The sequence below is a fragment of the Octopus sinensis genome, linkage group LG10, assembly GCF_006345805.1.
Source record: "Octopus sinensis linkage group LG10, ASM634580v1, whole genome shotgun sequence".
Classification (NCBI taxonomy): Eukaryota; Metazoa; Mollusca; class Cephalopoda; order Octopoda; family Octopodidae; genus Octopus; species Octopus sinensis.
The window spans coordinates 25,316,306-25,341,652 of NC_043006.1; the positions used below are offsets into that span (position 1 = coordinate 25,316,306).

Below are 25,347 nucleotides of genomic sequence, written 5' to 3' on the forward strand. Positions count from 1 at the left end.
GAGCCAAGAGGTGAAACAAACATGGCGATGAATCTTAGAAAGTTGACACTGAAGTCATGCATGCACCCATTCAGTGATTTGGTATCTCATATTTGGCCAAGAAAAACGAGCAGAAATAAGCTTTACAGAAGCTGTAACACCAGGATGTGATAAGGTATGCAGGATGTTGAAGACAGTGCAATGATAAGACTCTGGTACAAGTGGACGAGATGAGCCAGTAGAAGTATCGCATAATGTCTCTCCGTCTGAAGCTGGTAATAGCAAATACTTGAATTGGCATATTGCAAATTCTTCAGATGCAACATCCAAAGATGATAAGGCATCAGCAATTATATTGGGAGAACCAGAGATACGCTGAATGTTGCTAGAAAACTGTGATGTATAATCAAGATTTTGGATCTCTCTTGGCAAATACTTGTCCAACTTGGTAAACAGAGCAAAGGCAAGGGGTTTGTGGTCTGGGAATATCATAAACTCTCTTCCTCCCAGGAAATGACAAAAATGCTTCACTGCAAAATAAATAGTGAGTAATTTTCTTCCAAACATACTATAGAGCATCTTCGTGGGCTTGAGCTAGCAGGAATGAAATCCCAGTGGTTGCAGAATTTCTTGGTCAGTTTGCTGTAATACTGCACTCACAGCCACATCCAATGCATCTACCACAAGCGAGAACTTTGCATCAGATTGAAACTTTGGCCAGGACCTGTTTGACAGTCTGAAAAATCAGCAGCAAGTGATGGTGAAAGGGAATAACTTCGTACTTTTTCTTACAATCCTTCAATAATGCTGCAAGTGAACTTCACATTTTTCTGCACAATTTGGGATGAATCAATGATAAAAACTGAGCAAACTGAGGAAACAATGAAGCTGTTTAAGAGAAAATGGAGGAAGAAGCTTCTGAATTGCCTGGGAGAAGACAAATTCCATCATGATCAATGATGTGGCTTAAATGTTCCAGTGATGCAGAACTAAACACACTTCACCAGGTTGATTTTATTGATTTTAACTCAATAATCATTTAAATGTTGAAAAAGGAGCGTTAAGTGGTAAACATGCTCTTCCTTCATAGAACTTGTAAGTCATCAATGTAGGCAGAGATGAAGTTGAGACTGTGAATGACTTCGTCTATAAAGAAAGGTGCTTGCTGTGTTCTGCAACCCAAAAGGCATTGAAAGGAATTCAAATGTATCAAAAGGAGTAGTAACGGCAGTCTTTGGTTATATCGTCTGGATTTAAAGGAATCTAGAGATATGTCCAGATAAGATCAACCTTAGAAAAAAGTGCTACTGTGCAAGGTAGAAGTCCTGCAGGTGTGGAAAAGGGTATCTGTCCGGGGTTGTAATAGCATTTTATCTTCGATAATCACCAACTGGTTGGAAATCAGTATTTCCTTTGGTGACTAAAAAGAGAGGGGAAGACCAGGGGCTAGTAGAAGGATGAATAAGTCCCAGCTGGAACATGTGATCGAATTCCACTTTTGCAGCCTCGAGTTTATTAGGAGGAAGATGGCAAGGATGAGCAAACACTGGTGGACCATTGGTGTTGATAAAATGCCTTGTTGAATGTACAAGATCAGTGATGTTGAAGGTTAAATCAGTAAGCTCCAGGAAAAAGTTAAGAGAATAAAATATACCAGACTTACAAGGGTGGATGCTGGACAACCAGGAGCTGATAACTGCATTGAGCTATCCAACAAAAGCTGTGGTGAACGTCCACCAACAGGGAAAAGTGGTGGAGGAAATCTGCCCTGAGAATAAGATAGGATAGGTCTGCAATTACAAAAATCCATTTAAAGTCCCTCCAGTGTGCCAAATCCAAGGAGAGAGATATCTGCCCAAATGTGTTGATAGGAGAATGGTTGACAACTAGCAGAGAAATCCGAGAGAGAACAGGCTTACTCATCACGAACTTTACCGGCCAGATGAGACATGAAGCGCTTGTGTCGACCATAAAATTCTTGTGTAAGTTGAGGTCCAGCACAAAAAATGCATGATTAGAGGTAGCAGGAGCTGCTGATGTGCTCAGGGTCTCCTTGGTTAGTTTTCCTGGCATTCACAAGAACATGGTGGAAGGCATTTCTGTGCCTTCACGCCAAAACAGTCATGGTACCTACAAGAACCATTTGGTGAAGCGAGTGACAAAGAACGCCAGCCACAACTGGTTGAATGACTGCGATGCTGGAAGCTTCGTCGGGTTTAAAATGACTTCTAAAGTTGCGAACTGGGTAGAGCTGCAGTCAACTGGAGCTGTAGCCATTGATGAAGCAGTTGCAGTAACAACTGTCTGCTACAGGCAGATTTCTGGAAAATTCCATGATTTTATCAGCTGAATTTGCGACTTGTTCAACTGAACTTCCTTCAATCATGGGCTCCAAAATTGCCTGAACATGTGAGGGTAGGTGCAAGAAGAATAGCTGTTTTAGAAGCGAGCTGTCTTCAAGGGAGGTTGCAAATACGATAAAGCAATTCCGTGGGTTGTCTGTCACTCAAATGTTCATCGTGTACCAGGGTCTGGAAACAGTGCTTAGCCAATAGAGATGCCCTGTAAAGGACTTCGCACTTTATGGATGCATAAGTTGCATCGTGTGGTGTGTCAGTTATTACATCCTTGCATTGAGTGGTTAAGGCAACAGAAATGGCGCTGAGCTGAATGTTTAGTTGCTGCAGGCTTGACTGAATATTGCTTGCCGCGATGTAAGCTTCCACCTGAGCAAAGCAGAGATGGACATCACTGCTAAGAATGGGAAAAGAAGAATGCTGCATGTTGCATCTGGGGAAGAAAATGTTGGATGATGGTCAGCACTAAGATGCCGTAGAACCAGCGTGGAAGAAGAATCAGGCACATGTCGACTCTACACAGTTTTTTTTAGGTGAGAGAATATTCCATATGAATATTCTTATGCCGGGGGGGGGGGGTGTCAACATTTTAGTGAAAAGTAAACATGAATTCTCTGTTCTTGTTTGTGTTAAGGTGCGTGTACTGGTGTGACAAACAACGTCAAATCAAAGTTAAACAATAAGTTTTTATAACAGTGTTCATACAAAGGTTGATGTGAATAAATAAAAAGTTGTACAAATGTGGTTACATCTTATGTGATTGATACTGAAACAGAAGAGAGTAAGAAATGTGCCTGCTACATAATGCAGTAGCATAAATTGTCAAAGGCGAAGCAAGCTAGCAGTCGTCGCTGGCTGTGCCAGTTGACAAGTCAAACTGTCCACGGGCGTGACTGGGGAAAATGAGGAAGATTCGCAGTGTTACCAGAGATAGAACGAGGGAGCATAACTCTGCCCTGTTTCATTTAGCCCTTATGGCCCTGCCACAAGACCTTAAGATTTAAAGACAATGAACACAACTAGATACTTTCCTTCACTAACTAATTTGAGAGCAGGTGGGGGCAGTCAAAAATCAACTATAAAGAGAAAAAAATACATATACATACAAACCTACGATCATAAATCACAGTCCTGTGTTTAATTGTAAGAAATAATATATTAAAAGCATCTATTTATGGAAAACCAAACAGAAAATTTGCTTTCAAATATTTGAAGCATATTTCTCTGTATAAAATTGAAACATACGTACACACTAAAACATCATTTTATTTGGAATTAACTTTTTATTTAGTATTTTGACACGACTGAGTCTTTCAACAGGCTTTTATCCGCTGTACAGAGCAGCAGCTTTTGTTCTCAATGAATATCAACTATACAGGCCGAAACTACACCTGATTATATATACACTTTAGATGAGTTGTAGTGCACCTGAGCACTGTACACAATTATTATTATTATTATTATTATTATACTTTGTTGACAACGGCTTAATGTTTTCGAATCTGTAAAATATAAAAATAATAAAACTATTTAGTGAAACCCGAGAAGCAAGTAGAAATTTCATTAACAAAAGAGTAAATGATTTCGATGTTAAAAGTTTTCAAGACTAAAGGGAGGAAATACATAAATAAACGAGCTATAAAAACTGTTGTCGTGATGATAGTATTTCGGTTGTTATTGTCACTGCTTAGCCCGACGTCTGTCTCAGTCAAACAGGCATTCCAATCGTGGTCATCCATTCTATTTCCAATTTTCAACGTGTCCTTTTTTTAAAGTAACTTGCGATCTGAGCAAGATTTGACTCCGACTTCTAGTAAGATGAACAATCAAGTAGAATGTCTAACGTTGGCTCGCCATGAAACTAGTTGTTAATATTGGTAGTATTACAAGTTGTATAGCAGGTATTACTAGTAGTTATTATAGATGTTGAAGTGTAAATTACACAACTCGATCTGTGTCATTCGGATTGTCTGTAATGTTTTAACAGTGACTTGAGTAGTAGTGTCAGGATTAGACCATTTCGTTTTCTCTTATTTACTTTACCAGTGCAGAACAACACCCTCACACATTCTGTTTTCTATGTTTCTTAGATACACCTGTCCCATCGACATATACTTAACACATAATAGTAGCTCCTATCCTTCATATATTTATTTTAATTATCTGCTCCCCTTTCTTCGTCGCTTACTCGGTCATTCCTCCTCCCTGCTGCTACTCCACTGCTTTCTTCATTTCTCTACGCAAACGAGGCCAGCTTGTGGGTTAACACGGTTAAACTTTATGATCATTGTTACTGTCACCCAGTCTCCATACTCGGCTGCGTGATGTTTCAATTCACAGCGACCACTAAATCAAAGAAGAAATATTTGAATGGCTTACATTCATCGGTTTATATTATTCTTACTTTATGATTAATAAGCACGGAGGCAAAGTTTAATGTAAGGCCGAACTGTATGTGTTTTTAAACAGGGTAATTGACAAACTTTTTTGTTTCTCAACTCACGAAACATACATTCATACACACACACACACACACACATATATATATATCCATAACATTTTTTTGAGGAAAGATAGAAAATCTCGGTAAATTACAAAATTCTATACGATTGTCACGTTTCAAGCTTAGTTTACAATATGAAGGTTGTATCTTAAACTGGACAAAATGAAACAAAACAAACAGTTAAAATATCCCCCTTGTTATTGTTGTTTAGTCAATGTCTTGGAAAGTTGAGCTGCCCTAACTCTTCATGAATTTATTTCTCCACAATAAGCGACTCTACTCTGTTTCATTCCACTCTTGTGAGTACTCTCTTAGTTATTGCAAAACAAATTTAGAAACGAGAGACTCCCATCGTAACCGACATCAAACAAGTTAAAAACGACCAAAATAGACCCCTTCCCCCTTCAATACTCCTCTTTTTCTCTGAAGAATATTACAAGTCCACTAAATGTATCAAGCTATAGCACAGAGATAACAGTCTGAAGAGGAGAAAAGTGGGTAAACTTTGTTATGATTGTGTTGTAGGCATAGCCTAAGCTGCTGTCTTTCATACCCGCCCTCTTTCTCTACCCGTATTTTATAAAAAAGAAGCAAAAACAGATTTTAGCTCTCCCCTTAATAGCTATCTCTTTTCGCCTACGTAACACAGACACACATGTATATAGATATTCTGAAATTCATAAATGTTATTTACTTTTCTTCCTTATTTTACTTCAGTTTTCTGACTATCGATGCAAATTCGCTATAATAACTTCCATAATCCTGTCGTACTTTTTTACAGTACAAATGTATTCCCGTTTCTTTATTTTTACTATTTTTCCCCACTGATATATATTATAATGACATTCTTGCAAAAGAAATCTAAACATTTACAAATTGACTCAGTATTATTATTATTATTATTATTATAGTTATCAGAAATAATCCCTCTTTTGAATGATTAGCCTGGGAGGGAGTGAATAATCTATGCCAGCCCAGATTTTTTACTTAACACGGATTGTTATGACATTTTTACTTATCGCTTAAAATATAGTTATTATGGGTTGCATAACGAAATACTGTCATTAAAATATAGTGTTCTACTTTAGTGATTCTTATGTGTCTAAGGTAAGTCCATGACGATCTGAATTCAAGATCGGGTTTCAACTTCCGCTGAAATAATTTCATATACATATTTCTGAAACTCTAGGGAAAGACATGAAGATTAAACTTCGACCTCCCCCCCCTCTGTCCCGAAATATATCTGCAATTCTAAACTCCTACTTTTTATGTGTCTCGAAGGGGTGGAAAAATATTTCTTTTCGACATAATTTTGATTTTATGTTTGAACCAATAGATTATAGAGGCCCTAAAAATAAATAAAAAAAGAATGATTCTCTTCCTGTATATTTAGAAGCATTTCAATTAAAGCTGTTAAAAGTTGTTTCATAATTGACATTTTTCAAAATGTTGACCAGTCACGACTCTAATCTGCGATTGTAATAAATGTATCTATCATAGTTGAATTTTTGATTTTAGTAATGACTTTAGTTACTTACTGAAGATGTTTAACAAAAGTATTTAACATTTTCTTCATTCTTTTAATAAAACCTTTGAAACATTTCAATAAGTATTTCAGAATTAAAATAAATTGGTACAAAATTTTAAATTAATTATTCATTTTATTTCTGTTCTATTTTAAAATCTTTGTTAAGAGTTACTTTTAGCAATATTTTTTTTGTTTATTCCTCTTAGGTTCTGTGCTGGAGTTGTCATTGACCAAACTTGGTGTTGCTTGTTAAAAGGGACGACCCCCCAACTATTTCTTTCGCAACTTGAACATCAACTCGTAACTTTTTGTTGGTGATTCTGCTATTGTCAGCTGTGGAATGAAGAAGGTATAAATCTATCAGGAACTTGATATACAAAAAATAAATACTATGAGGAAGTTAACGCGAAGATCCTCGGGATGTTTTCTTTGAGTTGGAATTCGAATTGGATATTTTTAACAAACTTTTAAGATTTTTCAAAGAGCTGAAATAAGTGCAGCAGCTGTTTAATATGACCAGATGAAAGTCACCGTGTGTTTTGACAATGTCAAAGTGATAGTCCCATGTGGGGATGGCTATTTACCAGTGAAAGAACTTATTGAAAAAGCTGTGATTAGATACAAAAAAGCCACTGGAAAGGTAAGACAAAGAATTTAGTTTTTTTCTTTCTATTTAAAAAAAAAATCATTCAACCTTTGGAGACTGCTTTCCCTTGTCAAATTGATTCAGATATGGTAATATTTGTTTAATTTGTGTCTGTATGATTAAATATGTGTATTACTTTTTGTTAAATCATTTGATCAAATTAAAAAAGATTATAACATTTTAAAGTCATTAAGTAGTTGTTAATATTCTTATAGACATATTTCAATCAAATTTAGTATACATTATTTTTTGAAATTTCGAAGATTGATTTAATTATGTCATATCAATCATTATGTAAATATGGTTCTCAACCGGGGTCCATATAGCCCCCTGTGAGTCCGAGGGTCGTCCACACAACAAATGTAAATTGGAGGATCCACGATTGTATTTTAAGGAGCCCCTGAAAATATTTTGCTTAGAATGTATTGCAAGAAACAGTCAGGTTTCTTTCTCTAAGGTTTTACATAGTTCAACCTACACATGTCAGTGTACTGAAAACGAAATAGGAATTTTGGAAGAAGTATCTATAAAACTAGTTTTTAAAAATCAAATGGCTATGAGGGTCCACCAGAATAAAATAGTGATCAAAGGGGTCCATAGATAAAAATGGTTGAGAACCCCTGATGTAAATTATCTTAAGTAATATGTATATCAGTGTCTCATTGTCATAATTCCAAAAGTGCTATTCAGTTAAGGAATGGCCTTATTCATTAATCTTTGAAAAGTAAGGCATCAAATCAATTAAAACTACATCTTCAAGGGAGTAAACATAGGTACATAAAGCAAATAACAATACATTGCATATGTAACATTTTAAAGGAATTACTTTCTTATGAAAGTGAAGTTTTCATAGCTGTTAGAAAATGTTTTCTTCCTGTTACCAACTACTCTAATGGAATGAGTAGGGTAAGTTATTGTGACAACAATACCAGCATTAATATTAGAGAAGTTGTCTTAGAATCTTCTTCATTCAGTATTAGTTTGGATTTGAAAAAAATGATTTTTAAGGTTTTGCAACATTTTAAGAAGTTTATTAATTCATGATTAAAATTACATGTACAATTATCTAATTGTCTGTCAATGTGATTTTAAAATGTAATGATTACCAATATTATTTATTTAAAAAATTTTTTTAAAGATTTCTTTTGAGAAATATCAAGAAATTATATACTTATCTTTGATTGAATTAAGGTATTTTAAGCAAGAAATACAGAGTTCAAATGGGTTTATAATTATTAACATAATTATTTTCAAGTTAGCATCCATTTTTCCATGGGATTCATACAGAAAAGTTTTTCTTTGCCTTGTCTCATTGTTTTACAATTTCATTCTGGTAACTCTTTGGGGGTCCAGATATAATATTTCAATATACATTTAATCAATCATACCAATACTTGATTCAGTATTCTATAATTAATTTTGTTAGATATTTCAGTAAAACATATAAAAAACAAAAACACATTGTTAGAAATTATATAATTCTTGTTCTATTGTTTGAAATATTTGTATATTTTTTAATGATGCGGAACATCACCAGTTTTCTTGGAGTATAATGTCTTACTATACAAAATATATTAAAGTAAATTTCTTCACATTGCAATCCACATATATTAAAATTGGATTAATACACAGATTATCCTGGCCCCTGCACAAAGATGACATGTACATTTGTGAAACATTCTTTATTTGTTGTTGGCATTTGAAACCATGCCAAAGCTGACCCTGGAGCTCGATGCAGCCCTGCAGCTTGTTTAGATCCTATCGAACTGTCCAACCCATGCCAGCATGAAAAATGGACATTAAGTGATGATGATAATGATTAGACGATGATGTCGGTGGCACCTCTGACAAAACCAATCTCTTTAATCTCATTTGTTCGTTTTTTCATGGGTTTGTATAGGGATTTACTTGAGACAGGATTGGACAACTGGATGCTCTTCATCACCAACCGTTCCTTGTTTTTCAAGTAAAGAATTTTTTTGTTCCAAATGTCTTTGAAAGCACAGAGCAATCAATCATAATGTCAATGGGGATTGTAAACATCATATCACCACTTTGCTCAAAGAATGACAAACAAAACTGAAATATCAGATTCACCTCAGACATGCACACTCTAATACACACACATGAAACTCACTTATGAGGCATTGATTTATCCAGGTCTATAATAAAAGGCACTCGCCCAAGTGGAACAAATTCCCAAACTGCATGGTTGTGAGGTGAACTTTCTAACCCCATAACTTTGTCTGCACCTATTTAATGTTTGACTTTTTTAAGTAAAAGTTTAGCAAGAATCAAATTCTAGAGAAATGGTTGAGTTGATAGGTTGTCAGACTGCCAGCCTAAGAAGCTATAATTTGGATTTAATTGCTATCATTGGACTGTGTCCTAGACTAGGACACATCACAAACCACCCAGTCTGCCTAGTTACAAGTAAATACTATCAATAGGTACAAATCAAAACTATCATAATCGTTTAACGTCCGTTTTCCGTGCTAGCACGGGTTGGACGGTTCGACTGGGGTCTGGGAAGCCAGGGGCTGCACCAGGCTCCAGTCTGATCTGGCAGTGTTTCTACAGCTGGATGCCCTTCCTAATGCCAGCCACTCCGCGAGTGTAGTGGGTGCTTTTTACGTGCCACCGGCACAGGTGCCAGGGGAGTCTGGCAGCGGCCACGATCGGTTGGTGCTTTTAACGTGCCACTGGCACAGAAGCCAGTCAAGGCTGACAAATATGACAAATATTCATTAACATTGTTAAATTCAGATTTCTTGTTTGGAAGGGGATGGGCTCAGATATGCCGTCCAGCTTTGCTTGAAAACAAATTCTTTGTATGTTCTCAGATGATTACAGGGAGCATCTACATAAGACTATCATTTGTTGTGTGTGTTACATGTTAATATTCTACTTTAGTAATCTTATTAAGTTCCTTCTAAGTTTCAATTTAATCACGGCTATAGATATTATAAACATTTAACAGAATCAAAAGTACTGAACAGTTAGTTATTTTAAAATTTCAGCTAACAGTTACTACTGTATTCTTGACAAATAGTGACCCCTTATCTTATGTTCAGCAGCCCTATGCAGTTTGCACTTTAGATATCTTGCAAAAGTCTTGGTGTGCAATAGGTTATGAACAACACAGGAACAAAATAGTTTCTTTATTGCATCTTGTTTATCTGCCTTGCATTTCTGAATTGAAATTTTGTCAAGATACTTTGAATTTCTTCCTTTCAGATTTCATCAAACATTGTTGATATAATTGACTGTATCAATTCATTATCATTCAATCATTTAACATCCATGTTCTATGCTGGCATAGGTTGGGCAGTTTGATAGGATCCAACAGGTCAGAGGCCTGCATCATATTCTCATTTACTAGGTGTCAGCACTAGTGAGGTTGCCATTCAGCTTGCATGACTTAAGTAATTTTGCAAGATTTTGACTGAATAGGGCTACAGTAGAGAGGGAGGCAGCTTTATATTAGGAGATGAAGGTTAAAGTGTGAGAGAAAGGGGACAGAGATGAACAGGTTTCTTGCTGTAGAGGAGCTACAGGGCTACTCACATTATAGCAGGAAATTTTGGAATGGCCAGGGTGGAGCTGGAAAGAGATAAAAATTGTGGTGATGAGGTGTTTGGGTAGACACTGAAGACAGGTGATAAGAAGTAGAGACAGGAGAACAGGAGTGTGGGTGGGTAGAGGTTGCAAAGTATCAGTGGGGTGGGGACGCGGTTGGAAATGGGGAATGAGTGAGAGTAAATATAATAAAGAACAAGTGCTGAGGGATGATAGATGGAGACAGTTGGAAAGAGTATGTGACATTTATTAAGGTTGAGGAGTGAATGTAAGGAATGCTGGCTAGAGGTTAACTAGTGATACTTAAGTTGGGGGAGTTAGAGGAGAGAAGCCGGTTGATAGTATAGAAAGAAAGGATGAGTTGAAAAGCAGCAGAATCATAATAATGATACAGTAAATAGAGGAAGAATGTGAGAAGAAATGATGTGTGGAGAGATGGGTATAGTGAATAGGGATTGTAAGATGGTAGAGAACGAGAGATAATTTGGTGACCCAGGGAGGTGATCAATGTGTCATCATTTAATGTCTATCTTCCGAGCAGGCATATGCTGGATGGCATGTATTCAATGAGAGGACTGCTTCATGCTACAATGTTCATTCTGGCATGGTTTCTACAGTTGGATGCTCTTCTTAACACCAGCCATTTTACACAGATACTTTCATGGCATCAGAACTCGTGAAGTTGCTATGGAACTTCTTGGTTGAGTGAGATATTGTAGAGAGGGAAGTGATTTTATGCTCCGTATTGAGAGGCTAAAGTATGAGAGAATGGACAGTAACAGGTTTCTTGTTGCAGAGCCTACCCTACATTATACAAGGGTAGGTGAGAGTAATTAGGGTTGTGCTGGAAAGCAAGATGATGGTGATGAGGTGTCAGAGTGTACCGTTTAAGGTACATGAACATGAATAGAAGGGAATGTGGGGACAGAAGATCAAGAATAGCTGGATGATGGTTGCATGCATGTATGTGTGTGTGTGTGCAAGGGAAAGAAATGATTATAGATTGGGTAAGGGTGAATGTGGTGAATGGAGAATAAGGTTGGAAGGGAGAGGTTGTTGATGGGAAGGTGATAAGAATGAGGGATGGATATCAATAGAAGTAGTATGGAAAAGGTAGAAAGGAGCGAGGCGGTGAGCTGGCAGAATCGTTAGCACGCCAGGCGAAATGCGTAGCCGTATTTCGTCTGCTGTTACGTTCTGAGTTCAAATTCTGCCGAGGTCGACTTTGCCTTTCATCCTTTCGGGGTCGATAAATTAAGTACCAGTTACGCACTGGAGTCGATGTAATCAACTTAATCTGTTTGTCTGTCCTTGTTTTCCCCTCTGTGTTTAGCCCCTTGTGGGTAGTAAAGAAACAAATAATAACAATACAGTAAATGGGTGGATGGGCGAGAGATAAGGAGATTGCAGGTACTGGTGGATGAGTAAAAATTGCAAGAGTGAGGGGAAAGAATGAGAGAGACATAGTGATAGGGATAGAAAGGGTCGGAGGTACATAAGGGTGAATGTACTGAATGGTGAATAATGGTGGAAGTGGTTGATGGTAGATATGAGATAGTGTTAAGAATGTGGTATAAGTGTCATAGAAAGTGATTCAGAAGATGAGGAAAGATAACCAGGGGTACAGAAAGGGTGACCAATTGAAAATACAATGTTAAGAATGAGGAATGGGCATCAAAATAAAGTGATTCATGAAGAGGGTTAGATAACTGGTAAACACGGAAAGGGATGAAATGTGTAGTTCTGCAGTAGAAGAGTGATAACGAAATGAAGGGGTTGGGAAAACTTAACAGGGAGAAATTGGGCAAGGAGCCCAGTTGTTTACGTACACATTATACTTCCAGAACCTCAGCTTCACTGTGATGGGAAGGACTTCTTCAGTTCTGCACCTCTTGTGTGGGATCTTTTCCTTTTGAACGGCAGTTTGTAATATAATTTCTAGGTAACTAAAAAGTTTTAAACTTCGTATACTGGTAGAATGTGTTTATAAAACATCTTCTCTTGGCTTTATTGAGAAAATTCTATAGTTTGTAAGATATTTCATCTGAAATTTCGAGCATTTCGGTAATTTGATGTTTTATAAACACATTCTACCAGTATATGAAGTTTAAAACTTTTTAGTTACCTAGAAATTATGTTACAAAGTGCCGTTCAAAAGGAAAAGATCCCTTGTGTGTCTATAGTCTGCACTGGGTACACTGCATGGAATTTCTATGTACTCCTTTTCTGTATATCAAACAAGACCATTTCCTTCTTGGAATTAGTCCTCTCTATTATTTTCCTACTTACTAAACTTCTAGTCTTTGCCAAGTTAACTTTGAAGCCTCTTGACTCCAAGTTCTGCTTTCACACAAAGAATTTCTCTTCTAATTTTACTGATGCAGCTATATGAACATAAGCTTGTAGGAGTTCCCATGATCATCTAGTCTTAACTTCTGTTATAGCCTGGAGAACTATGATGAATAGGAAGGGATAAAGAACTGAGCCATGATGAATCTCTACCTTCTATACTCAGTACTAATTCTCACCTTGCGGACAGCACCTCTGTTAACACATAAAACTCTTACAAGCAATTTGACCACAAACTTCCTCAGTCACCATCAGATCACATTGGAGGGACCCCATTGAAGGTTTTCTCTTGTTTACTTTTAGCTACATACTGCTGCTAGCTCATCTTGAAGTATCACAATTCTAACACGATTGTCATACAGTCTTGCCTTGAAGGAAAACACTTTTGTTGCTCACAACAACTGTAGCTCCCTGAACTTACTCCAACCTGTTGTTAACCTGGCTACTATATTTTCAGAGCAACCACTTCTCGTATTAATTGCATCTCCTAGGTAATGAAAGCTATCAGCTACTTCTAGTGAGTCATAAAAGAATCTATTTCTAGTGTGCTTGCACATACTGCTCCAGTGCATGTTACACATAAAGCTTACTTTTATTCTGTCTGCAATTGCATTATACCTTTTGTGCATCTATAGATTATATTGGATGCAGCATAAGGAGATTATCCTTACTCTGTGTCTGCATGTCAAGCAGAAGATGCCAGGGTCCTGTTCTCTTTCCTACTTCCTAAAACCTTTGCCTTTTCTAAGTTTACATTGAAGTCTCTTGATTCTAGACTTAGCTTCCATTCTTGGTATTTCCCCTCCAATTCCACTACAGATTCAACTTTGAGAACTTCATCATCAACATATAGTTCTTATGGACAGCCAGTCTTAAACTCTGTGATGTCCTATAGAACTATGGTGAAAAGAAGACTAAGGACTAAACCATGAGGAGCTCCTACCTTTATGTTAAATTCATCATTGAAGTCATCGTTGACACTCACTTTGCTTACTGCATCTTTGTGTATGGCTTGTGCAGCCCTTGCAAGCCATAAACAATAATGTGTGTCTGTGTTTGTCCCCCTAGCATTGCTTGACAACCGATGCTGGTGTGTTTATGTCCCCGTCACTTAGCGGTTTGGCAAAAGAGACCGATAGAATAAGTACTGGGCTTACAACGAATAAGTCCCGGGGTTGATTTGCTTGACTAAAGGCGGTGCTCCAGCATGGCTGCAGTCAAATGACTGAAACAAGTAAGAGAGTAAAGAGAGAGTATAATAATAATCCTTTCTACTATAGGCACAAGGCCTGAAAATTGATTGCATTGATCCCAGTACTTCACTGATACTTATTTTATCAATCCTTAAGAATGGAAAGCAAAAGTTAATCTCTGTCGAATTTGTACTCTGAACATAAAGACAGAAGTGCCACTAAGCATTTTGTCTGGTGCCTTAACCCTTTCGTTACCAACCCGGCTGAAACCGGCTGGGGCTCGGAGTACAAATGTCTTGTTTTCATAAGTTTTCAATTAAAATCTTCCACCAAACCTGAGTCACAATTTATATTCCTAACACTAGCTTAATGATAACTAAGTCATTTTACTAAATTCTTTGTTATATTTAAAGTAATTGAAAGAAACACGGAGCATTTCAAAATAAATACAGTAACAAAAGGGTTAAAGAATGGAAGGCAAAAGTTAATCTCTGTTGAATTTGTACTCTGAACATAAAGATTAGCATTTTGTCTAGTGTGCTAATGATTCTACTAGCTTGTCACCTAAATAATAATAATAATAATAAAAATGACAATCATACTCAACACCAAGTTTTTAAACATTGGTTACATAAAAATGAAGTTTTGTGGCATAACTCTCCTGGTGCAATAAATGCAACTAGGGAAGAAATTTTTTAGTCCTTTAGAATGTCATCTTCTTCCTTCTTGTAATTATAGAAGAATCTTTAAAACGCATCCTATTAAGATCTCTTTTTCTACTACACCGAATTTAGCCAATAATATCACTACTATTGATCATAGTAAAATTAATAAACACTTCCTTACTAATAATAGCATTGATTCGGGCATGAGTATAACCCAAACACACTCTGTTAGACCTTACTCTACTAGTCATGCCTCATGGTTTCAAATTTTGACACAAAGCCAGTAAGTTGGTGGGGGGGGGGGTTGATTACATCAACCCCAGTGTGCTCAACTGGTAGTTCTTTCATCAACTCTGAAAGGATGAAAGGCAAAGTCACTCTCAGTGGAATTTGAACTCAGACTATAAAGATGGACAAAATGCTACTAAGGATTGTCCCCGGAGTGCAAATGATTCCGCCAGCTCGCTTTATAATAATAACTAGTGGGACCTGTGAATATTTCATGGAATTAATGGCAAACTTATTGGGCTATTTCTGAAAACTTTACCCAAAAAACCTGAAAGTATAGTCTGTGTTGTGTCTGTATGGAAAGATATTCACTCATTTGCTACTCATTCACAAGTGAAGAAAATTGGAATCCGATGATTATTTAATGCACTTTATATATACACTTTATATACTTTATGCACAATTTTATAGACACAGCACTCTCACTCTTTGCCTTATCCTCTTTTTCTCTCTTTTTTTCTTTTGCTCTTTGCCCTCCCCTTCAACTAACCGTGTAAAAGCATTATATACGGGCTAAGTAATGGAGGAAAAAAACTTACTTTTAAAAAATTACACATTTCACTCACCCCCACTGACTCTATATCCTGCCTGATTCCCCTTCCCAAGTTAACTAACTTGTGCAAGTGTAAGAAAAAAAATCGAGTGCCTGCTTGACAAATGCTTAATTAAAAATATTGTATATCAGTGTAACGTAAATGAATCTACAAACTTTCATTTACATAGGTACTATGACTTGAAATTTTAAACCAAGAAGATATTACCTCCACATATTTTGGAGGAGAGATACAATCAAATCAACGTCTGTCACTGTAAAAATCTGGGGATTTAAAGGAGACAATATTGATTATTGTTTATCATGGTGTATTATTCAATATGCTAATCCTCATGAACCATTGTTATGATTGAAATTTCTGTTGTACTGAATAGAAATCTGAAAATGTTCAAATAATATCTATATTACTAAAAGCGAAATTCTGTCTGTCTGGGACTATAATATATCTGTCTACATTTGCTCTACATAGACATATTATACCTTTTTGGAATCAGGATGATCCCAGAATTGAAAATCTGCCCTTCATTTGGTTCTTGAACATCGAGCATTAGGGATCTGATTTAAAAGCTTTTGGGTTGCTATTTCTGGCAAGTAAAGCAACTGAGAGGTACAAGAGTTACTTCCCTTAGCTTTAAGTTTTACTAAGGAATTTGGTGGTTCTTTTATCGTTTTCAGTCATCAGACTGCTGCTTCACTGGGGCACCACCTTGAAGAAATCAACACCAGTTCTTTCGTTTTTATGCCTGGTACTTTTTTATTGGCCTCTTTTACCAAACTGCTAAAGTTATGTAAACATAAACATGGCAACACCTGTTATCAAGCAGTGGTGGGGGACAAACACAGTCACAGTACACACACACACCTATTCAAATTTTAAAAGAACTCCAAAAATTTGTGAAGTTACAAGTTTTTCATTTAAATTGATTTTAAAGTAATAGGTAGGATACGAATAAATGCTTTATTATTATTGCTCTCTTTAGTTTTGGACTGCAGGCCCAATTAGCCTTCTGCAGGAGCTAGCTTAAAAGTTTGCACAGAGTGTGACTTTTAAGCTAATTATTAATAAATATAACGAATTATGAATTAAATGTCCACTTTCTGTCTTATATTTTAAACCTATACTGTAACCTTCTCACAGTCTGTTAATGGCATACCTGCCCTAATTAAGTTTATGCCTATAAAACTTACTACTAATAGTTGATTTACTTTGATTTTAACCAAACATAACATATCATTTGAACAATATAAAATAGGTGGTATAACTTAATAATGCAGTAATTTTATAAAACAAATGAAATTAATCGGCGCAGGAGTGGCTGTGTGGTAAGTAGCTTGCTTACCAACCACATGGTTCCAATTTCAGTCCCGCTGCGTGGCTTCTTGGGCAAGTGTCTTCTATTATAGCCTCGGGCTGACCAAAGCCTTGTGAGTGGATTTGGTAGACGGAAACTGAAAGAAGCCCGTCATATATATGTGTGTGTGTATATATATATATATATATATATGTGTGTGTGTGTGTATGTTTGTGTATCTGTGTTTGTCCCCCTAGCATTGCTTGACAACTGATGCTGGTGTGTTTACGTCGCCGTCACTTAGTGGTTCGGCAAAAGAGACCTATAGAATAAGTACTGGGCTTACAAAGAATAAGTCCCAGGGTTAAGTTGCTCGACTAAAGGCGGTGCTCCAGCATGGCCGCAGTCAAATGACTGAAACAAGTAAAAGAGTAAAGAGTAATAGAATTTGTCTCAAACTTCAAATAATGTTTCCTAGTTAGAACTTATTATTTTAACTCTATTCCTGCCACTTTTCCTAATTTGACATTTTTATTACCCTTCGTGTGTAAGCAAAAGCAAGGTATTGTAATCACTTGTTTTGGTCTGTTTGTCAGTGTGTTTGCAAAATTACAGGAAAACGGCTGAATGGATTTTCACCAAATTTGGCAGAAATACTCATTGGGTGAGTGGCTCAAAATTATGAAAATTTAGTTTGATTATCTTCAAATATACATAACTACATACATAGATTATGCGACTGTGTGTGTGTGCAGTGATCAGTTTGAGGGTTTTGTTTATTTACGAATTGATTTCTTAATTTCATCAGAGTAGGAGTGGCTATGTGGTAAGTAGCTTGCTTACCAACCACATGGTTCCAGGTTCAGTCCCACTGTGTGGCACCTTGGGCAAGTGTCTTCTACTATAGCCTCGGGCCGACCAAAGCCTTGTGAGTGGATTTGGTAGATGGAAACTGAAAGAAGCCTGTCGTATATATGTATGTGTGTGTATATGTTTGTGTGTCTGTGTTTGTCCCCTCAACATCACTTAACAACTGATGCTGGTGTGTTAATGTCCCTGTAACTTAGTGGTTCAGCAAAAGAGAACGATAGAATAAGTACTGGGCTTACAAAGAGTAAGTCCTGGGGTCGATTTGCTCGACTAAAGGTAGTGCTCCAGCATGGCCACAGTCAAATGACTAAAACTAGTAGAAGAGAGTATAAATACTTATAATGATGATACTTTAAAAATAAAAAAATTTAATTGAACTTACAAATTTCTCGATAAGCAAGATATATTATTTATATCTTACAACAAACTATAGTACATTTGGTTCATATAGTACATGTTGGAAACACTTACATTCTATGCAATATTTTCTATAAGTATTTAATTTTGTTCACTTCTTTTTCATATGAATCAACCCTCATCTGCATATATTTAGATTATGGTGTACCTATGTGCATGGACACATGTAGGTACATATATACATACATAGATATGCGACTATGTGTGAGTGTGTGTGCATGTACAGCAATAGATCTGATGGTTTCATTTATTTACAAGTTGATTTCTTAGTTTCACTGGAGTATAAGTACCCATAACGGTGATACTTTAAAAAAACAAATAATAATTCAGTTCAATTAAAAAACATGGGTAAGCAATGCATTGCAAGTCGCACTATAATTTAGGCAAAAACTTATCTGTGCACAGGGTATGCATTGTCACTCTGACACCTTTTTTTTTTAATTATGTATTTATTTACTAATGTTAAATCTAAGTGTTTTTATGTCAAATTATGTGTTTTATGTCACATAGTTCCAGGTTCAGTTCCACTGTGTGGCACCTTTGGCAAGTGTCTTCTACTATAGCCTCGGGCCAACCAAAGCCTAGTTAGTGGATTTGGTAGACGGAAATTGAAAGAAGCCCGTCGTATATGTATATATGCGTGTGTGTCTGTGCTTGTCCCCCCCACCATTGCTTGACAACTGATGGTGTGTTTACGTCGGTGTAATTTAGCAGTTTGGCAAAAGAAACTGATAGAGTAAGTACTAGGCTTACAAAGAATGAGTCCTAGGGTTGATTTGTTTGACTAAAAGGCGGTGCTCCAGCATGGCTGCAATCAAATGACAGAAACAAGTAAATAACTGAATAAATATATATATAATAATTTAAGTTCTCTTAATTGACTTATTTTATTCACATTATCAAATTATCTATAATGAGTATGGTAATATTGTTATAATCTGGTGGGTTTGGTAACTTTACTTCATAACTACCTATCTAGCCATAATTTTCTTTGCACCAGACTCCAATCTGATCTGGCAGAGTTTCTACAGCTGGATGCCCTTCCTAACGCCTACCACTCTGAGAGTGTAGTGGGTGCTTTTATGTGCCACCGGCACAAGGGCCAGGCTATTCTTATTCTAGCAGCTACACTTTCAGTGCACACTCCCCCGCTGCTGACTTGGTCACCCAGGTAACGGAAAGTATCAACTACTTCTAGTTTTTCTCCCTGGAATGTGGCAGAAGTTGTTCTCTGCACATTTTCAGTGTTCATTGCTCCCAAGCATCTGCCATATATAAAAACTATCTTCCCAGTTAGCCTTCCTTTGATATTACTGCACCTCTTATGTGTCCATAGCTTACACTGGGTACATCTTATAGAGTTTCTACCTACGCCTTTTCTACAGATCGAGCAGGGCCATCTACCTGAAGGGATTTGTGGTTTGCCTGCCTTCCTACTTATTAGGATTTTGGTTTTAGCTAGGTTGACTCTAAGGTCCTTTGATTCTAATCCTTGTTTCCACACTTGAAACTTCTCCTCTAGTTCTGATAGTGACTCAGCAATTAGAGCAACCACACAACACAATACAATGTAATTTAGTATATCATCGCTTTATGATTGCATTTACCAATTATTTCTGAGGCCTCAGAAATGCTCCACTTCAAGTTCAGCAACACTTGAAGTAGGAATTTTGCACTATCTGTGATAATGAATTCTTGCTGCCAATCTCTAATTCCAGGTGAAGTTGATAGATTTAAAGACAGATGAAGATAAATTGTGCCATTCAGTTTCTCTTCAGTATTTTTTATTTGCTTTTTTATTCAATTATAATTTATCTGCCACCAATCTTCTTGCTTGATGTTTCCAATTTGGGTACCAATCTTTCTTTGACGGCTTAACTACACTACCTACAATTTCTGATTGGTTGACTTTCCTCCCCACTACTATATTGAACTGTTGATATTCCTACTTCAAGTGTTGCTGAACTTGCCAGTCTAACAACATATCAAATATTGACTTACATATGCTTTCCTAATGGTTTGGGAGGTTATTGTATTCTGATGTATTGTATAATGTTATGAATGTTGCATGTCTTGCCTAACTGAGCATATGATGTTATGTCATAATAGAGTCTCTTAATGAAACATTGTAGTGAGGCTGATCTATTTGTCTATTTGGTATTAAAGTTATGCTTGAGAAGACCCATCAAGCCAAGTAAAATCACAACAGTAGCAGATATTGGTGTCATGCAAATGGTACCCGTGCTGATGGTACATAAAAGCACCCATTACACTCTCAGAGTGGTTGTTATTAGAAAGGGTATCCAGCCGTAGAAACCATGCCAAATCAAACTGGATTCTGGTTCAGCCTTCCAGCTTGCCAGCCCTGGTCAAACTGTCCAACCCATGCCAGCATGGACAACAGATGTTAAATGATGATGATGATGATGATTTATGTATGCATGCTTGCTTGCTTTGTGTTTTGTTTTGTTTAGAGAAAGTAGGTATTAACGAAATTCAAACAAATACTTCAGTCACCTCCCCAAGCGAAAATCCTGGCTAACATAATATCTCGAGAGGAAAATCAGAATTCTTATTATTTAATCCACAGGGCACTCTATACAAGTCATTAATCTGAAGAAACTCACCAATTTAGCAGTTGGTACTTTTATCATAGAATATAATAGTAAACAGATGAAGGAATGAAGATGATGGTATTGCATAACTTATGTAATTAAAGTTATGTATTAAAGATCATTTCAATTGGTAGTGGAACCATTTCATTAACTTGCACATAGGTTTGTACATATAAAAGAATTATGTAAACCCATATGATATTTAATGAGGTTATCTTTTACAAAAAAACAAGGTCATCAGCACAGAGGAGCTCTGATGGACAACCAGTTTTAAATTCCTAGAAGACTATAATAAACAAAAGGGGGCTGAAAACTAATCCTTGGTGAACTACCCGCACACTAAATTCATTGCGGTACTCATTGCTGACTTTCACCTTACTGACAGCATCCCTCTAACATGGCTTGGACAGCTCTCTCTAGCCATTCATCCCTAGCTTCCATAGCAACCAGATGAGAGAGTTGAGGACCCCATCAAAGGTTTTCTCTATGTTGATAAATGCCAAATACAGCAGTTTACTTTTGGCTAAATGCTTACTAGGAAGGTAGCATCAGTAGTGCTTCTCCCTGGTATAATACCAAACTGCATCGCATCTAGGTTAACTCTTTTTCCTAATGAGTTGAAGTATGACTTTGCTGTAACTTTCATTACCTGGTCCAACAATTTGTCTACTTCACTATTCCACCACCATGTCACTCAAGATCTGGATGAAACTTTGTTCTAGCCACAGATTTGGTCTGTAGTTTTCATTAGGCTGCCCCATAAGAATTTCCAGTTGTAAGCTGTGCCATGGGAACTTCCATGCCTATAGTGTTGCATAATGTGTGCAAGTAAAATTTTACAATCAAGGGTGATGGAGAAATCCTAAATTATACTCCTAAATGGTTAAAAGAAATTTTTAGTTTCTTAAATTATCAAAAGATATATTTTTAAGCGCTTATATTTACTGAAACTTTAACTGGAAATTTTCATCATTGGTTGTTGTAAAAAATTTACGAACATTTCAGGATGATCTTTTTTCTTTGTTGCTTTTGTATTTTATGGATCAGCCAACCAACTATTTGGTATTTGTTTATAGCACCAGTTTTGCTAGTTTTCTTGATTTCCTCTTTTTTTTTTCAGAGAAATTATCCACTAATAAAATGTTATTGTCCAATTATACTATTTCTATGTCTATTGTAGTAACATTTTAATTGCATAACTCACTCAAAACTATTTAAGCTTTTAATTGTACACCATATTGTATGCACCTCATTTTGTTAGAAATCTAGATACACTCCAAATTAGAACAATGTTCTTGACACATGTGCTATACTACTTATTTTTAGCAGCTTCTCTCCTTCCCTAAAAAGTCATTTACTGTCAGACTGTTGAGATTATCAGTTAACTCTCAATATACAAAACATATCCCTTGAATAAGAATTTGCCTACTGCTTCCTCATGAAAATATATTTATGTGATAACATTTAAAGCAGTTTCTAGCTAAAATGGGAAATATTTCTTGATACAAGTTTTGCTGTATTCTTTATATATCTTGAATACCTGCCTATTCCTTTCTCATGTACCAAAACACTCTATTTTTATCATTGCCTTTTATTATTAGTTATTCTAATATTATTGAATTTCAATTATTTGATCTTGCCATGTTTTACTTTCTTTCTGTTTTCTCCATTATCTTTTTGTGTTGTTTTCTAGTGTGGAGGTTTGAGCAACAGATTTGCAGTAGTTCACTATTTGAATCACTAACCAATATGCTACTTATTTCTAGAATAAAAATTAGATCACATAAAAATTACACATACATATTCTCTTCCACTAGGGACATTTTACTTAAAAAAAAAATGAAAATATTTTTCATATTAAGTATTCTTGAGGCAAACATTAAATAATGTTTTGAAAATATTACTTCTTGATATGCATGTGTATTGTAACTTTTACTTTTCTCTTTTCTGCTTCTTAATGGAAACTATATAATTTATGTGGAAGCTACTTTTGTAGTAGAAAAGTTGATTGCAGTTTAATTGTTAATTGAATCATAGAAGGATTTGATTTAGAAATTGAATTATGTAGTTGATGAGGATCAATTTCTTTTTTAAGTGAGAGAACTGAATCTTAGGTGCATTAGTTGTCTGGAAGTGGTTTGAGACTATGAACAGATAGAACTTTAAAATTAAGGACTATTCAGATGGCTTTGCTGAAGTTAGCTTGGTTATCTTTGTGATATGATTAGTGTTGCTGTAAGTGTTGTAGTTATGGTAAAAGAAGTTTAGAAAATATGGCAACCAGAAAGGTGCTTTTCATTAGTGGTTTGCGTGATGCTCTGCAGCAGTACTATGTGGGTTATTAATTCAGGATCAAATTCAAATTTGATGTCATCTTGAGATGGAGTGGAGACAAGTGTGTTAGATATCAACTATTATTTATTCAGGTTGAGTTTTTCAGAATATGGCTGTATTACAGATATGCTGTATAAACAATGCTTTCTATTATATCCCCAAGGCCTGAAATTTTGTGGGAGGGGCTAGTTGATTACACTGACACCAGTGCTCAACTGCTACTTATTTTATCGACCTTGAAAGTATGAAAGGCAAATTCAGCCTTGGTAAGATTTGAACTCAGAACATAGAGACAGAAAAAATGCCTCTCAGCATTTTGTCTGGCATGCTAATGATTCTACCAGCTTGCCACTTTATATGAAAACTCCAAATCTTTCATCCCAGCATGGTGGTTACCTTCTAATTTTATCTTTTAACTGTACTTCCAAATTTGCCTCTTGCTCCTATCTTCAAGAAACACTCCAGTTTGCCCCTGTCACTCTGAATATTTGTCCTATTTCATGAAAACCTGACTATTTGATTGTAATGAAAAATAATGTCTTTTATCCCATCAATATCTTTTATCCATCAGGCGTAGGAGTGGCTGTGTGGTAAGTAGCTTGCTTACGAACCACATGGTTCCGGGTTCAGTCCCACTGCGTGGCACCTTGGGCAAGTGTCAGCCTCGGTTGACCAAAGCCTTGTGAGTGTTAACATCGCCATCACTTAGCGGTTCGGCAAAAGAGACTGATAGAATAAGTACTAGGCTTACAAAGAATAAGTCCTGGGGTCGATTTCCTCGATTAAAGGTGGTGCTCCAGCATGGCCATAGTCAAATGACTGAAACAAGTAAATGAGTAAATGAGAGATAATCAGTTAACTTACATCTCAAAGGTGATGGAGACTGTTGTAAACAACTTCCTTGTTTGTCCTCTTAATCCTTTTTTTTCTATTTAGTTTCTTTTGAGCCAGATCTACCTAAGATGTCCAGCTTATTTTACGCTGGACATGAATAATGTTTTTCTCATGGAAAGTTAGGCAAAAGCAATATAATTAGCCAGGTTATCAGTATCTGGCATGAAAATTTCCTGGCAAAGTTACTTACATATGGTCTCTTTCTCTCTCTCCCTCTCTTCCCCCTCCCCCCCCCCTCTCTCTCTCTCACACACACATATACACACCACTAAACTTCACCATAGTAAGTAATGAAGGTATTCTTTCTCAACTGAATTCTGTTACTTTGGTGGTGTTTCAGAATTAAGCTTTATTACCAATGCTGTTTCTTCTTGCTGTGATTTCTAACATAGATTATTTTTAAAGCAGATGATATCACTCTCGATTTCTCAACAATCTTTCAATCGTAGGTGTCTCCATATACCAGAATTCTCATCACTGGCATGAATAATGATTTTTTTGAAATTTTCCTGCAGTGGATGAGATAGTCTTCATTCAAGACCATGAAGCCAGTCACCACCACAAATATCAAGGAAACACAAAGGACTGCAAGCAAACTTTCAAACTCTACAAATGAAAGACATTGTAGTTTAAAAAATTTTTTTTTAAAGCCAAACATCTATGATATTACTAAGACAAAAGTGAAACCTATTTTCATGAGCTAGAAGCATTGTTCTGAACAGTTTATAACCTTTTACAAGTTGATCTATTCATGCTATCCTAGAAAAACACATTAAAATGATTAATATTAATGATTATAATGATGAGCTGGTAGAATTGTTGGAGCATCAAACAAAAAACCTTTCTGCATTTCTTCTATTTACGTTCTGAGCTGAATTCCTGTCAGAGTCAACTTTGCCTTTCATTCTTGCAGGATCCATAAAATAAAGTATAGGTTAAATATTGGAGACTAACACCCTCTCCTCAAAATTACTGGCTTTGTACCTAAATTAGAAATAATAATGATACTGGTGATGGTTGAACCATATTCAGACTGCTTGTCATCCTTTATAGGAATTAGAAGTAATATCGGATTTTTTTTGCCTATGAAACAAATTTAATGACTCAATTAGATGGCTACCTGGATGTAATAGTTTTAATTTCCTAGCTGGAGATGACTTAAATAAAAGAATAGTAGACAGAACAAGAAATAGTTGAAGTTAAGCAAAAGACAGACTGTATAAAACTTGCTTAGAAGAGTCGAGACTAAAGATGGTCATATTTGCATTAAGAGCAATATAGGGAT

The 25,347-nt window shown here is 36.2% G+C and overlaps 1 protein-coding gene and 1 pseudogene across 8 annotated transcripts in view; both read left to right on the forward strand.

Moving 5' to 3' along the window:
- Window positions 1-4,427: 4,427 nt before the first annotated feature.
- The window catches only part of LOC115216317 (partitioning defective 3 homolog), a 143,094-nt gene continuing 122,174 nt past the window's right edge, over window positions 4,428-25,347 (forward strand). Inside the window, exons 1-2 of one of the 8 annotated variants that reach the window (XM_036506395.1) lie at window positions 4,428-4,806; window positions 6,574-7,007. In XM_036506395.1, coding sequence (XP_036362288.1) covers window positions 6,888-7,007 — 120 coding nt within the window. In that variant the 5' untranslated portion in view covers window positions 4,428-4,806; window positions 6,574-6,887. Of the gene's footprint in view, window positions 4,807-5,644; window positions 5,947-6,573; window positions 7,008-25,347 lie in introns of those variants that run through there. The other 7 variants (XM_036506393.1, XM_036506391.1, XM_029785526.2 and 4 more) reach the window with 7 other exon arrangements.
- On the forward strand, window positions 8,608-8,703 carry LOC115216865 (annotated as a pseudogene).